The sequence below is a fragment of the Ptychodera flava genome, chromosome 19 (assembly GCF_041260155.1).
Source record: "Ptychodera flava strain L36383 chromosome 19, AS_Pfla_20210202, whole genome shotgun sequence".
In the NCBI taxonomy this organism is placed as follows: domain Eukaryota; kingdom Metazoa; phylum Hemichordata; class Enteropneusta; family Ptychoderidae; genus Ptychodera; species Ptychodera flava.
This window is the reverse complement of record NC_091946.1, coordinates 1,797,678-1,814,559: the sequence shown is the minus strand read 5'-3', so window position 1 is coordinate 1,814,559 and position 16,882 is coordinate 1,797,678. Positions and strand designations below refer to the sequence as shown.

The 16,882-nt window shown below is 35.6% G+C and overlaps 1 protein-coding gene across 14 annotated transcripts in view; it reads right to left on the bottom strand.

Annotated features, from left to right (window-relative positions):
- The window catches only part of LOC139118349 (dedicator of cytokinesis protein 9-like), a 176,367-nt gene that overhangs the window by 66,063 nt on the left and 93,422 nt on the right, over nucleotides 1–16,882 (bottom strand). For 9 of the 14 annotated variants that reach the window (XM_070681633.1, XM_070681625.1, XM_070681627.1 and 6 more), the window contains 3 exons: nucleotides 9,820–9,998; nucleotides 7,749–8,049; nucleotides 4,715–4,801 (listed from right to left, as the gene is read on the bottom strand). In XM_070681633.1, coding sequence (XP_070537734.1) covers nucleotides 4,715–4,801; nucleotides 7,749–8,049; nucleotides 9,820–9,998 — 567 coding nt within the window. The remainder of the gene's footprint in view (nucleotides 1–4,714; nucleotides 4,802–7,748; nucleotides 8,050–9,819; nucleotides 9,999–16,882) is intronic. The other 5 variants (XM_070681631.1, XM_070681628.1, XM_070681629.1 and 2 more) reach the window with 1 other exon arrangement.

The following is a 16,882-nucleotide window of genomic DNA, read 5'->3' as shown; positions in this document are numbered from 1 at the left end:
CATATGAGTCAAACAAAATATCTTTCAGTGACAGCGAGAACAGTGCAGACTATTCAGACCTCGAAGACTTAGCCAGAGTACTACGGTATTCTGGCCTAAAACTATCAGAATTTCATTCTTTTCTATTAATTGAATAATATGAAAGACCAGGTTTGAAAATAACAAGTCATCGTTGATGACACAGTCCCCACTTGTTAATGGGTACTTTGATTACAGGTCCTCAGAGAGGATAGAGTCCTCTTCATTAATTAGGTCTGTGATAAAAATACTTTGATACAGATGGCACTCAATGGCCAAGAATGAGTTCCATGGTGATGAAAACATAAAACCAATGTAGGCCACCATCCTAAAGATCAGAAAATGAGTCAACTAGAAATTAATCAACAGGATGTTACAAAACATTTTTGCATACAATTGTAACACTTGACAGATTATCATTGGTACCATATTTCATAAAGTTTGATGCAGTATTTACAACACTATGAGATCAACATCTGTATCAAGTTTCATCACATTTGACGTTGTATTAATTTGTGGCTATATCACCCTAATTAGGAAAGTTCATTACTTATGCAATTACAAATTAATTAAAATGACACTGATAAATGTCTTTTTCAATGTTAAAGCAATGTGAGCTTAACATCAGTTAACATCTGTATAAAGTTTCATGAATTTGATGCAGTACGTATTTCTTGACATATCAGCCTACTTATGAAACTTCAATAATTGACATGTTACTGCTACATGACGTGAAACAAATTGACGAACATATGTATGAAATAGGTCAATGTCCTTGTACCAACTTTGAATGATACTGGTGGAAATATGTCTGAGTTATGGCTCTGTACATTTGAAAATTGTAACAAAATCACCGCCATGCAGCGATATTTGATATTACTGTTTAAAATATCAACATGTATATGTATGACATGTACATGTACCAACTTTGAATAAGATCAGTTGAGACTTGCCAGAGTTATGGCTCTCGACATGAAACAACCATAACAAAATTGCTACCATGTGGCCATATTGGACCATCTCGTGAAACCAATCGACAAACATATGTATAAATAAGTCAATTTCCTTGTACCAACTTTGAATAAATTTGCTTGATACATGTCTGAGTTATGAAAAAATCGGAAAAAAAATGGCCACACGGCGGCCATATTGGATTGTATCATAAAACAAATCAATGTGCATATGTATGACAAAGGTCAATGTCCTTATACAATGAATAAAATCGGTGAATAAAATTAGTTGAGACATGCCCAAGTTTAGGCTAAGGACACGAAAAAATTGTAACAAAATGGCTGCCATGCAGCCATATTGGATCATATCATGAAAAAAATGTCCTTGTACCAACTTTGAATAAAATCGGTTGAGATATGCCTGAGAGTATCATGGCTCTGTACATGAAAAAATCTTAACAAAATGACCGCAACGCAGCCATATTGGATCGTATCACAAAACAAATTGTCCTTGTACCAACGTTGAATAAAATTGGTTGAAACATGTCTGAGTTATCGCTCTGTACATGAAAAAATTGTAATAAAATGGCCGCCTGGCGGCCATATTGGATCGTATCACAAAACAAATCGACGTGCATATCTATGACATTGGTCAATGTCCTTGTACCAACATTGAATAAAATCGGTTGAAACATGTCTGATTTATGGCTCTGTACATGAAAAAATCGTAACAAAATGGCCGCCTGGCAGCCATATTGGATCGTATCACAAAACAAATTGACCTACATATGTATGACATAGGTCAATGTCCTTGTACCAACTTTGAATGAAATCGGTTGAAACATGTCTGATTTATGGCTCTGTACATGAAAAAATCGTAATAAAATGGCCGCCTGGCGGCCATATTGGATCGTATCACAAAACAAATTGACGTGCATATCTATGACATAGGTCAATGTCCTTGTACTAACTTTGAATAAAATTGGTTGAAACATGTCTGATTTATGGCTCTGTACATGAAAAAATCGTAATAAAATGGCCGCCTGGCAGCCATATTGGATTGTATCACAAAACAAATTGACGTGCATATCTATGACATAGGTCAATGTCCTTGTACTAACTTTGAATAAAATTGGTTGAAACATGTCTGATTTATGGCTCTGTACATGAAAAAATCGTAATAAAATGGCCGCCTGGCAGCCATATTGGATTGTATCACAAAACAAATTGACGTGCATATCTATGACATAGGTCAATGTCCTTGTACTAACTTTGAATAAAATTGGTTGAAACATGTCTGATTTATGGCTCTGTACATGAAAAAATCGTAATAAAATGGCCGCCTGGCAGCCATATTGGATTGTATCACAAAACAAATTGACGTGCATATCTATGACATAGGTCAATGTCCTTGTACTAACTTTGAATAAAATCGGTTGAAACATGTCTGATTTATGGCTCTGTACATGAAAAAATCGTAATAAAATGGCCGCCTGGCAGCCATATTGGATTGTATCACAAAACAAATTGACGTGCATATCTATGACATTGGTCAATGTCCTTGTACTAACTTTGAATAAAATCGGTTGAAACATGTCTGATTTATGGCTCTGTACATGAAAAAATCGTAATAAAATGGCCGCCTGGCGGCCATATTGGATTGTATCACAAAACAAATCAACGTGCATCTGTATGACATATGAAGTAATCCTTGTACCAAGTTTGAATGAAATCGCTTCTTGCATCTCTGAGATATCTGCGTGAACGGACGGACGCACACACACACACGCACGCACGCACGCACGCACGGACGCACGCACGCACGGACATGACCAAACCTGTAAGTCCCCCCGGACGGTGTCCGTGGGCACTAAAAAGCAAACAACTCTGTAAATGACTCCATACACATGCGTACACAATCAGAATACCATTCACTATGGCATCCAGGCTACGACACACGTACGAGCATGTTGAAGCTTAATCGAGGTACTCTAGGTAATGCTGGAAAATCTTTACTGCCAGTGATGTCGGCTGATGATCGACATGGCCAAAGTGTTCCAATCTCGTTCTCGGTCACAGATGCAGGAACTTCTTGACTCCCTGAACTAGGACATCGATGTCATCCACGGGATGATGAAGATACTTCGGCTGCCATGGCCTGTTACTGAAGCATTAAAGATCCGATCATCAGATGATCAAAAACCTAACAGCCCTTTTCAGGGCCACCACATCCTCCAAAAAGAGATCATCCGTTTAATAGTATTAAGATTCTACATCTTATCTCTGATACTCACAGAAAACTGTACTTGTTCACGCGTCCTACACACAGTACATGCATGCGTTATCACAAACTGCGACGTTGAAGTGCTGGTGATGCCAAACAAGCCTAATTATACAGGATTGTGGGGCTCTGAACTTATTAAAATTTTCCTCACTTTGTGTTTGAAAACATAATGGTCTAAACTACTGTAAACATGAAAAATATCCAGTATTATTTCTGTCATAGGAGGGACTTTGTTTCAGTACAATCCACTTGACTCAGTGTAAACAAACAACTTGCACTTCTAAAAGCTAAACATGACTGAGGTCTGATTTTTTTCGCCTTCAATTCAATTTTACTTTAAAATCATGACTGAATTGTACATGCGATCATCAATGATACAAAATGTAATGCCAGTGTCACAATTAAATGTAATAAAATAGGAAAGGGAAAACATGATGGCAGGCCTGCTTATAATTACCTCTCGCCAACGTTTCGGCATGAACCTTTGTGCGCGGTATCGTACACCTCTCCAATCTAGCTGGAGAGCTTGCCTGAGGAGGAGCCTTCAAATGTTCTTTATAAATTTTGTGATAATAAAAACGTTTTCGAATAGCTTCAGGTGTACTGACTTTTTTGTAATCCAATTGATGCTATGATGCTCGGAGAAATGACAAATGCCGAGTCTTTAAAGTGCACCAAACATAGCCATGAGTATTGACTAGGCTGCCAATCTTTTCTCCGGACTGCTTCAATCCATTTTTTTCTGCTAAAAAAGCTTGCTCCTGACCTTGTACCGTTATTGCAATTAAATGCAACACAATAGATCATGGTTTCTGTTTACATATGGCTGACAAAGAGTGCAACAACTATTTACATACCTTATAAGAAAAGATAATACACTCTGCTAGACTGCTGCCATGAATAGCAAGCATGGCACTTGTGTTTGACTCAGATGACGTCACTTACCACAGAACCCAGAAGGACGGACTTTTGCGGGCATTTCAAAATTGCATTTTGTGGGCCGGGCTGATATCCACTGCATTTTCGAGAAATGCAATTAATTTCCGCATTGCCGACAATTTTTTTATCATAATTTGCATATGTGAGATAGGATAAACAAAATGCTATCGTTTTTGCACATTTTAAAATTATTCTTTCATTTCACCTCTAAGTCATAAGGTGGTTGCAGCTTGGATAACTTGGGATTGTCTGTAATCTCACAAAGCATACAATCAGGAGTAATACAACATGCAGGGATTTTGTGATCAGGGCGGGAAATGCATCCACTTGTTCTGTGATTAGAAAGCAATGTGCATGCAAATATTAAAAGCTGTAAGTATATCAAACTCAAATCATAAAATCAGTATGAGTAACCCTTGATGCAAAAACCCAGCAACAGTATGCTTGCAAAAGTAGATCTACTATGATCAGGGTTTCATGATATTAATTTGTGTTAGGATGGGGAAGAGTTTTGCTGACAAACCTATTGTTAGGGAAGTACGTCTAACTGCAGCACTAACAATATCACTTCCTGTAACTGGGGATGGTCCTGATATGAGGGAAGGCATGCCTGTAATGAAGCCATGAAAAATGATGTGATTGAATGAATTGAGGACACTTTATTGTGACAAGAGACTTGACAGGTGAAAGCTTATGGTGCTACATATTGGACAACCACAACATGCATACCACTTTTATACTATTTCAATTCTTATTTTAGTTATAAACTATCATACCTGCAATTGCAAAACTTAAATTGGCAGTAAAAATTTGCCTAACAAGCAATCAAGTCTGATGTCAGGATACTCTTGGGATTGAATTGACAGATTAACCCTTTGAGCGCTGTAATTTTCTCTCGCCAAAATTTTAGTGCATAATTTTACCAATTTTTAAGAATTTTTCTGTAATTTTTTGATAATTTTGGATCAAATAGACATCACATTTCATTTGCTACAGATTTTTCTCATAATTCTGACAAAAATCTGAGTAAAACTGACTGGGGTTTATTTTATAAAAGGGACAAAAATAGACTTTAGCCCTCAAAGGGTTAATGGGTTTGGTATGGAGTAACCATGGTCAAATGATGATAGAAAAATAGTGCCAATGGCACTTAACTACTATAGACTTCGATGGCATAGAAACATACACTGCATAATACCAGTTGGCAAGTGCAAAGCTTTTCTGACAATACTCTTACAGCTGATGAATTACTTTAGTATATGCTCATAATTGAAAACCTCCCTGCATACATACAAACATGTGCAACCTTGCATACCAGATAAGACATGCTTATATATAGACAGAGGAACATACATACATGTAGATGAGCACCAGTACTATTAAGATATTTGAAATAAATGAATTTGCATTATTTCAAGTAGGGTAAACACTTAGATGGAGTACTTTCAAGGAAACAAGCAAGTTGCTGTGCTGACAACAAAGACATGAATACGTGCAATAAGCACATGCAGCAACATCACAGGTGAAGTGGATCAAGATTTTTAACCCAAAATTACCAAATAATTACCTTAAAAATACAGAAGTAAATTACATTTCAAACAAATGTAAATAAAAGCAAATATCCAAGTTGTCTGACAAGCAGTTTTGAAAAAGATTATTAAAAATATTTGAACCAAAAATGACAAAAATTGCCTTAAAATGCAAACTTTTATATTTTATCATAGTCTGAAAAAGTCTAAATGAGCTTGTCCATAGTAACTTTTATACCAATAATAAAGCTATCTGAGCAACAATGACAAAGACGATCTGAAACCCAATGTTGGATTTTTGAGCTCATTTGCATATTTTTGATTACATTATTAGAAGACAAAAACCTGCCAACTGTATACCCATGACACATCAACGCACCAAACATTAAGCTTGTAGGTACTTCAGTTCTCGATATATTCAAGTGGACGGATATCCTTACATAAATAGACACATACATACAGACATATCCAATCGCATTCCTCTAGTGTTAACATGCCATCATTTACACCATAAAATCTGCAAAACCATCTTTGAGGAGTTTTCCATCTTAACTAACTCGTCAACAACACCCGGCATATTTTCTCTGCACCCCCAATCATGGCATTTTGACGTGACTCAAACATCAAAGACCGGCTTGTATGTTCCAATTTACCTAATTGCGACTGCGCAACTGGAACATCATATGGCCGCCGAGTGTGTAACACTTGCCACCATACTTTTATAACCAATTTAATTAAGGGTCCTTATGGTAGAGTCAATGTTTCTGACGTGTTCATATGTACATCGGCTAACATTATTTACTGTATCAAATGCAAACACTGCAGCATATTATATATTGGCGAAACAAAGCGTCGCCTAGTACCAGCTGGAATGAATACACATTCAAATGCATTTTATCATTCTCTTGTTTGATTGGCTGTTTTTATTTCTTGTAGTTCAACATTTCTTCAGTGAGTTTTAGTACTGATGAAAGGTTACACCCAAATCATCTGAGTGTTTTTATTCTCTGTGATTTTGCAAGTGTTTTATATCCTTCTGGTTGGTCACTATTTTACTGTGTTAATTTTAACTAGTTGCAGTTTTTATCCTCTGCCTTGTTTCAAGTACTTTATCTCCTGCTGGTTGGCCAATAATTTACTACATACAGACACACATACAATCTGATGACTGATATTGGAAGGATACTCATCCCAATAGCTTCTATGAACTAAAAATTATCCCCTAGTCAACAGATCTCCAGCACATGCTACTATTACATTTATGCATGACACATATTTCAAATCTTTTTTGCACTTTGCATCTACAGGTTATTTTATAACAATATCCTTCAGATGTACACGAGACAATACCATAAAACCAGATGAGAACTGAATATGCTGACGTGATTTACAACAGGTTCATTACATAGTAGTACGCTTCACAGAATAATCAGATATCTAGCAGATCATTATATGTAGCACGTTTCATCAACTTCCACACAGTACTCTCGGCGTTAAATGACTGATTAAATAAGTCATCGTTGATGACACAGTCCCCACTTGTTACACCCGTGGCCACTTTACAGAAATTTTTAATATTTCATAAAGTTTGATGCAGTGCTTCTGGACATTCACTGTCGCATGTTATCATTAGGGAAAGACCGCATTAACTTGCATGGTACTTGAAACCTGGGTCTTTGCCTGACCAACTCAGGTGACAAACAGAAGACTTTTAATCCCCAAAGGTGTTAATGTTCCATTGTTACGTTTATCTTATCCAGCTGGTGCCATTGTAGTAAAGGCAGGTCTGTGAAATTAATCCTCTGATAACCAAGTACAGATGTGGGGTATTCCTAAGTTAATGGAGCTTTCCCATAATGCTAACCTTAAACACACTGGAACTTATGTGTGCAATGTATCATCACACTTGCTATAAGTTATAAAATAGCTTGGAATGATATTGTACATGGAACAAATTACTTGGGACAATTGAAATGTCAATTGAATGGTTTTATGATCTCTTGTTTGCATTGTCCTATGGGGACATACCTTTGCCACTTGGTCCAGCTATCATATCTAGAATACTGGAGTCTCGTTGTGCCACAATTTTTCCACTTGTTGGTACTGTATTGAAACGATCTGACGGGGCATCCAAAGATACGGAACTCCTTGAGTTTGGAATAAATGGTGCATTAAACCCAGGGTCCGGAGTCATTGGTGTGTCTCCTCCATTGGTACTTTGTGAAGGCTGTGCGGATCCTGTCTCATCTTTCAAATTCAAGCGTTGAGCATTCTCCAAAATGACACTGATGAATGGAAGGTACAGTGCTGCTATCCTAGCCTGCATTTGCTACAATTAACAAATGAAAATAAATCAGTTTCACTGCAAGGTAACATGGTAATTTCCGTTGGTATACAGCAATTTGGCATAATTTTGAAGAGAAAATTATAATTCTTCATAGGTAATTACTCATCTTGTCTACTTTGTTACAATGTAAATTAACTGATAAGTTGCTTCAAATGTTGCCTGCTAGTAACAGATAATCTAAATGACAGAAAGCAAATGTCTATTAAAAACAGTCACCATAATCTTAGCAAGAGATTTCATAATCTAAGTGCAGGAAAGCAAATGTGTACCAGCAACAGATTCCATAATCCAAGTGTAGGATAGCAAATGTGTACTAGCAATAGATTCCGTAATCTAAGTGTTTGATAGCAAATGTTTTACTGGCAACACATTCCATAATCAAAGTGTAGTATAGCAAATGTGTACTAGCAACAGATTCCATAATCCAAGTGTAGAATAGCAAATGTTTTACTAGCAACAGATTCCATAATCTAAGTGTAGGATAGAAAATGTTTTACTAGCAACACATTCCATAATCTAAACAAGGATAGCAAATGTTTTACTAGCAACAGATTCCATAATTTAAGTGTAGGATAGCAAATGTGCACTAGGAATAGATTCCATAATCTAAGTGTTTGATAGCGAATGTTTTACTAGCAACAGATTCCATAATCAAAGTGTAGGATAGCAATTGTGTACTAGCAACAGATTCCAAAATCCAAGTGTAGGATAGCAAATGTTTTACTAGCAACAGATTCCATAATCTAAGTGTTTGATAGCAAATGTTTTACTAGCAACAGATTCCATAATCAAAGTGTAGGATAGCAATTGTGTACTAGCAACAGATTCCAAAATCCAAGTGTAGGATAGCAAATGTGTACTAGCAACAGATTCCATAATCCAAGTGTAGGATAGCAAATGTTTTACTAGCAACAGATTCCATAATCTAAGTGTTTGATAGCAAATGTTTTACTAGCAACAGATTCCATAATCAAAGTGTAGGATAGCAATTGTGTACTAGCAACAGATTCCATAATCCAAGTGTAGAATAGCAAATGTTTTACTAGCAACAGATTCCATAATCTAAGTGTAGGATAGAAAATGTTTTACTAGCAACACATTCCATAATCTAAACGAGGATAGCAAATGTTTTACTAGCAACAGATTCCACAATTTACGTGTAGGATAGCAAATGTTTACCAGCAACAGATTCCATAATCTAAGTGTAGGATAGCAAATGTGTACTAGCAACAGATTCCATAATCTAAGTGTTTGATAGCAAATGTTTTACTAGCAACAGATTCCATAATCAAAGTGTAGGATAGCAAATGTGTACTAGCAACAGATTCCATAATCCAAGTGTAGGATAGCAAATGATTTACCGGTACTAGCAACAGATTCCATAATCTAAGTGTTTGATAGCAAATGTTTTACTAGCAACAGATTCCATAATCAAAGTGTAGGATAGCAAATGTGTACTAGCAACAGATTCCATAATCCAAGTGTAGAATAGCAAATGTTTTACTAGCAACAGATTCCATAATCCAAACAAGGATAGCAAATGTTTTACTAGCAACAGATTCCATAATCTAAGTGTAGGATAGCAAATGTTTTACTAGTAACAGATTCCATAATCTAAGTGTAGGATAGCAAAATGTTTACCAGCAACAGATTCCATAATCTAAGTGTAGGATAGCAAGCGTAGAATAGCAAATACCCATTATTAACAGATAACCAAATTTAAGGGAATGAAAGTTATTTTAACTTTTTTACCTTAGTTTTGTATCGATCATCAAAGCTGTGTTTAGCCACTAGATTTCTAAGTACACTTATCGCACTCTTTCTGACATCCTTGGTTTCGTGCAAAGCACAGGACAGCTCTCTTAGCAAAAGACCAACCAGAAAATGGTTCCGACAGAATTCATCAGTCAATGCGTAGTCATGCTGCAAATCTATTCAAGGAAAGAGTGAATAGATTGTAAGATTTCTGACTTTATATGAACTTATTAGAACAGATGGTTCATCAAAACAAAGTAGACATCTGATGCAGTAAGAGTTCACGATGCAGAGTAAAGATAAATCATTTCTTTGATAGCAATTCATGATACAACAAACCTTGTCAGAGTCATGCAATCTACCACAACAAAATGCAACATCTATCATTCTAAAAGGAAGATGAAATGACTTTGTACAAGACCAGCAAATTATGAAAAAAATTGTTAAAACAGGCCATTTAATAAGGTAGTATGCGCCTCAAAAGTAAAACACTTAAACTTTTGCTCAAACTTAGGAATCTTTTCAACGTTTTTCTATCGAAATCAAGAAAAATAGTGACAATGTCACTACGCTCCCATATAGTTATAAAAATAAGCCAACAATTGTATGAAACATGGACATACATACAGACAGACTGACATACACAGACTGGCACAGAGTGATGACATTGGCCCCCAAGTGTGCCTTAGCCCATGGAGAATGATAAAGATATAATGAACAGTTGGATGTAATGATAAAATTGTTATATGTACAGGCACTCAATTTGATTAGTTTCTTTTCCATTTCTACTTCTGTGACAATTTTCAAGAAAATCAATCTGCAAGGCAGTTTGTGTAGACAAATATGTTATCTTTTACAGGCACACAGCAAACTTTTCTTGATTTTTCATGAACAATATTTGACATAGACTGTAATACATAACATACGTACATACATACATACATAAGTACATACATACATACAATTATTACATACAAACATACATACACATACATACATACGTACATACATACATACATACATACATACATACATACATACATACGTACATACATATACATACATATACATACATACATACATACATACATACATACATACATACATACATACATACATACATAGGTACGTACGTACAAACATACATACATTCATGCATACATACATACATACATACATACATAGATGCATACATACATACATACACACATACAGACAGGCAATTTTCCATTCTATAAGAATAGTTTCCATTGGCAAATACATGTATGGCCATATGGGAGCTAATAAAATCAGGGGTCACCGTGCAAATCTTAGTACAAGAGAAACAAATTACCCAAAATTTACCGATATTTGAATTTCAAAATGGCCGCCATCCCTGTGTTAACTCTATGGGGAAATAAAATTTTTGATTTTCAAAAAACTAAGACAGTGAAAGTTTTTTTTTTCTCCAAGGACTTAAAAATGAGCCCCATAGGTGCTAGATCAGAAAAGAATTGGAAAAGTTTGAGAGTCTGAATATCTGTCCCTGAGGCGCATTTTACCTTAAACAAGCTACTGGGATTTGATCATCCCTGAATTGATATTAAACACCAGTAGTACAGCACTGAAAGAAACTATTTTTCAGTCAGAGAAAAATTAAAATCACCCAAAGAATTAGTAACGTGATTTTATGACAAATGGCATGGTCAAAATTTGTCAAGAAATGGACAATACATTTCAAGTCACATGCTGTTTTTCATAGGACATTCAAATTGATTTCATTCACTGAACTGGTGAATACATTGTAAGTTCAATGGAATGATTCGTAATACAACATAAAATTTTGAATGTATGAGGTATTGAAACTGACATCGAACAACATGAATTTAGAAAAGCAGCAATTTTTGTCAAAACTTCAGTAAAACTTAAAACCTTGACCGCAGCCTAGCTTTAACTAAGCTTTTATACACAGAAATGAAATGGAAACTACACTCAGTGTGACAGTTTTCAGACGACCTCAGTTTTCGGACATTTAATGACATGTTGTTCGTTGTACTCACTTTGCTGCGTATTGATAGCGTTTTACAAGTCATGTGAGAGCATATTAAGTCAGGTGACGCTGCTGTCCCGTTTTGGATAGATTTTTTTTCGGTAGAAGCTATTTCGGGTGCTACAAACTTGGCAAAGTTAGCCACACCGTACGATACAAGGTGTAGAAAGCAACACACAGAGACAGCACATGTCTGATATGCAGGCGCCTTACATGTCGAAATGTAGTTGCGTTCTCCATGGATTAAACATAACTAATTTATCACAAAATATTTACATACAGTCTTCTAAACGCATCGGAATTTAAAATCAGGGGTTTGAAGTTTCAAAATATCAATATTTAGCCCCTATAATCATATTCCAAATACGACGTTTGATTACTGCCATAGGAGTCTGATTACTACGCCCTCAACATGGGGTCAAAAATTTTGCAACTTTGACTCCCTAAATACCACTTCCGTCGTGTTAAAAGTTTTAGGATAAACACAATAAAGTTTAGAAGGGTATGGTAATAAGATTTCGTACTGTTCGTCATTTATGAAACGGCTTTGGGTGAAATTCACTACCCTGTCCGAAAATTGTCACACTGATACATTTTGACATCTCCAAAATGTTGAATATTTAATTTAATTTAAACCTCATATGCTTTCATTTGGAGCTTAATTGCCAAGGCAAATATTCAAGATACAGTTTTTTAGGGAATATATATTTGCATTAAACCTTGGACAAATTCAAGACCAATTGAACAATTCAAATACTTTTGCTTTATCTGCAACAATGCCAGTGACACAGACGTTGCCTTTTTCTGTCATTGCAAATACAGCATTTCAAGAAATGACTTTTTTCTGTCATTGCAAATACACCATTACCAGAAATGAGACAGCTTTACATGCATATGCTTGTACAATTGTGACTAAATTCTCAAACAAATGTACAAAACATTCACGAAAAAATAACAAAAACAAGCTTTATCTACAAACTTGTAGTGAATATTTCTAAGCAACTAAAACTTTAAAACATTAAACGCATATGTAACTATTGCAAATTGGTTTAACATCCATCTGATAACTTCACATGTCACATTGTGAAGAATAGTACAACATTTATAAATGAAAACTAACATATAAGATTAGGGCATAGTATTTAAATTCTTTGTTTTGCGTCCACTCTAAATGGGAAAAGGTACGCGTCTAAGCGCTGAAAAACACACAAAAAAATTAACACAATGTAATTTGATTGCGCAAATAAAAAATTGTAACAAAATTTTAGTTCAGAAAAGCTAAGCGGTTATGTCCTATAATTTCCTATTCAAATACACTGTGTGTGTTTTTCACAAAAACCTTAACAACATAGGCGGGTAGGGACGCAAAACAAAGAATTGAATTACTTTGGCCTCACTGAATAATAATAAATAATAAAATGCACTGACAATGTCATTATACTGACATTTGTTACAATGTTGTTATGACAACTAGAATAATGATGTCTTCAAGTAAACCCTATCAGATCACTAACCACCAACTTAGATAATTTATTCACACTTATTTATTACAACAGCAACAATTAACTTTGAATAAAGAGAATTCATGTGCTTCAGTGAGAGTATATGCAAATACTTGTTACTTTCGATGAATAAAGATGATTCGAAACAAAATGGCAAATCTGACAACAATATTAGAGTATATTTCCATAAAAATAATGAACATCGACGTGCTTCCATTTGTAAGTTTAAAATTCAGTCCTAGTATATCTTCATAACAATCTGTAAGACTTGCAGATGTCTGGCTAAAAAGTAAACTGGTTCTCAAAGTTAGCCAAATTTCAATCAGTGTATATAATGAAGTTATATAATGTTCTCCTTATAAAAATGTTAAAAGCTGTCACGGTAGACAGATGATACTTGACGGAAAGTAAATGGCCAGGAGACAAACTTAAGTGCTATCAGAGAAATTCATAGATGCCAATGCAATTGAATTTCAAATCAGTATGTTTTTTTTTCTTTTATAATAATTTCACTGGATAATTATGTAACTTAACCTATACCAGATATGAACAACAATTGCTCCCGTGTTTGAGTACATGTTGCACTTGTCAGTAAATTGTAAAGATTCTGCAAATTCATTAAGTTGTAATGATCAATACCAATTAGTAATTAGCTGACAGGTAAATACTAAATTCCTTTCACTGCTGTCATAGTTTTGTATCATCACTTTATGTAGCAAGTATACTTGCCTTTGGTCAAGTCCTTCAAATGTATATGCCAAAATGTGAAGGTTCATTCATATGCAAACTATAAATTGACTGATATGATAAAGAAAGTGTCTTTCACAATTACATTTACTGGACAATTGTATCATCAATATACATTGTCCTTTCATCACCTTAGGCCAAGTCCTTCAAATTGGCACTAAGTGGGAAAATTCATTAAGTAATGGAAATTACGAATTAGCTGGCATGACAATTAAAGCAAAATGTCCTTTCATTTCTATCTGATCCTTGTAGATCCTTGTATACACAGCAACATTCATCAACTTTGGTCAAGTACTTCCAGTTTAATATGCTTAATTATGAAAGTTCATTAAAAGAAAGTTTGTTTCCCAATTAGTCGACATTAAAATGCATATTGTCTTTTACAACTGCAATATCATTATATCATCAATGTACACAGCAACATTCATCAACTTTGGTCAAGCACTTCCAGTTTAATATGCTTTATCACATGAACTGGCCCGAATTCCAAACTGTGTGACGTAAGAACAGGACGGATAAGAAATCCGAATTACCCCTTTTGTACGTCATCAACCGGAACTTTTTTCTTGCACGGTACCGTTCATACATGCGGGTCACGACGTGAACATAGACCGATTTGTCGTGATCGATGCCGTGCTCTTGTGACACTTTTTCAAAAAAGGTGACCGGATAAATCCACACATGGAAACATAGAAGGCATGTCCAGCGAAAGTTCGAGTCGCTAAAACTATAGCTGTTCCCGAGAATCGAATGAGGATACCGCCGATCCAGTCAAGTCGCCTCGTAGGCCTAAGGCTCTATGTGGACGTCGTACCTGGCGATCCCGGTTGACGATAAACCTGAAATCTTCACCTCAACGGAAGTTCAACTGAATAAATGAGTACAGTATAATCTCATGAATCTTCGGGAAAGCGACATACAGGCACAAGCATAAAGTCATTCGACTAACAACGATAATTTCCTTCATCATACAAAAAATTCCGTAAATTCTTGCTCGGAATCAAACCTACAGCGCGGCGTAAGGCTGTAGCGCTAGCGAAGACATCAACTGTTGAGCTGTATATGCATGGCAGCGCTGTGGAATTCGATGTACTTCGAAAGTTGACTCAGACAACACTCAAAACAGAGTTTCCGTCAAGTAAAATTAGGATGTATCTACTGGTGAGATATATGTCACTGCAAACATCAAAGTCCTTAAGACGAAAACATTGACGACCGAGATCGGGATTAACGAGTTGACACCGGCATGGCAGAGACCGGTGATGGCAGCGTTGTGGGCATAAAGTACATGCAATGAGGTACAATCTGTGTGTCATCGAACGGAATCTTTCGCGCTTGCCACGGTCGTAAACTTGTGTGATATTTTGAAAAGCCACGGAATCTCTGAGAATGAGAATTACTGTTTCGATCGTGTCGATGCATTTACTTCATTAATCTATTTGTAAATATTCTGAATAACTATGAATACTATGGCTATCCGTCTCTAGCACGATGAAAACTACGTCCACCGTACCCATGGCCGACTTGCCTTGGCATCGGTACAGTGCGAGACAATGATTGACAGGTTGACGTGACAGAATCCGTATGTCTGGTTGGTGGAGATACCATTTGATGTAGCAAATTTCAGCTTGATGGGATTTATGAATGAAAGTATCTCCTGGGTGACGGACCGCTTTACTCTTTAAATGAAAGTAATCCGCGTAAGTAAAACACTAATCGCGAGGAAATTCATGCAAATTGTTACGATAATTTTGATCCATTCACGTCAAAAGAAAAATAAGAAGACTGTTCATGTGATAAATATATAATCCCATGGTATTTTTCTCTGTTTGACGTCATCGTATACGAGTGTTTTTCGCGGAGCCGCACAACTTCGAGCCGAAATATAATAATTAAGAAAGTTTATTAAAAGAAAGTTCATTTCCTAATTTAATTAGCTGACATTAAAATGCATATTGTCTTTTATGACTGCAATATTATTATATCACCAATGTACACAGCAAATTTCATCAACTTTGGTTAAGTACTGCCAGTCTTCTGTCCCTAATTGGGAAAGTTAAAATATGCAAATTAGTCATTAGCTTACACAAAAGTGGAACATAACTTTAATAAATGTTACATCACAGTATCTTCAATGTATATGGTCAACTTCATTTACATGTGTTCAAAAAAATTTAGATATAAATATCTCCTTATTAGAAAAGTTCATTAAATATGAAAATTAACCATGTTGTCATAAGACTTATACATGACCTTAAAATCTGCAATAGATTTCCTTGATTAATATCTGTCATTCTGATAATATCTGATTTCTTAAACAAAAAATTTCAAGATCATTATCAATTATGCAAGTCCCATCCACAAAAGACTAATCAGTTCTTGCCAAACCCAAACAGAATCCATTCTTGAGATATCACACCAATAGACAGACAGCCAGACTGTAGACAGATATAGGTACAACAATAGCTCATGTGTGTGTGAACATCTGAGCCGAACATGCATGGAGCAATACCCACATGATGAGTAATTTTTGCCACTTATCAATGATGACTTGCTGGCTTAATATTTGTCCCTCAAACAATGCTGAACGGTGATATTTTCATACCATGGAACAGGGCCAAGCAAGATATCAGATCAATGCAAATGGGGTTTTAAACATTTATATTATGGATATTTGGTCCTTCATTTTATAAATATGCACAACAGTATTAGCACATGATTGTTAGAGGTGTTAATGATCCATTGTGTAGATACATTATATTTTAATGTGAACTTCAATAAG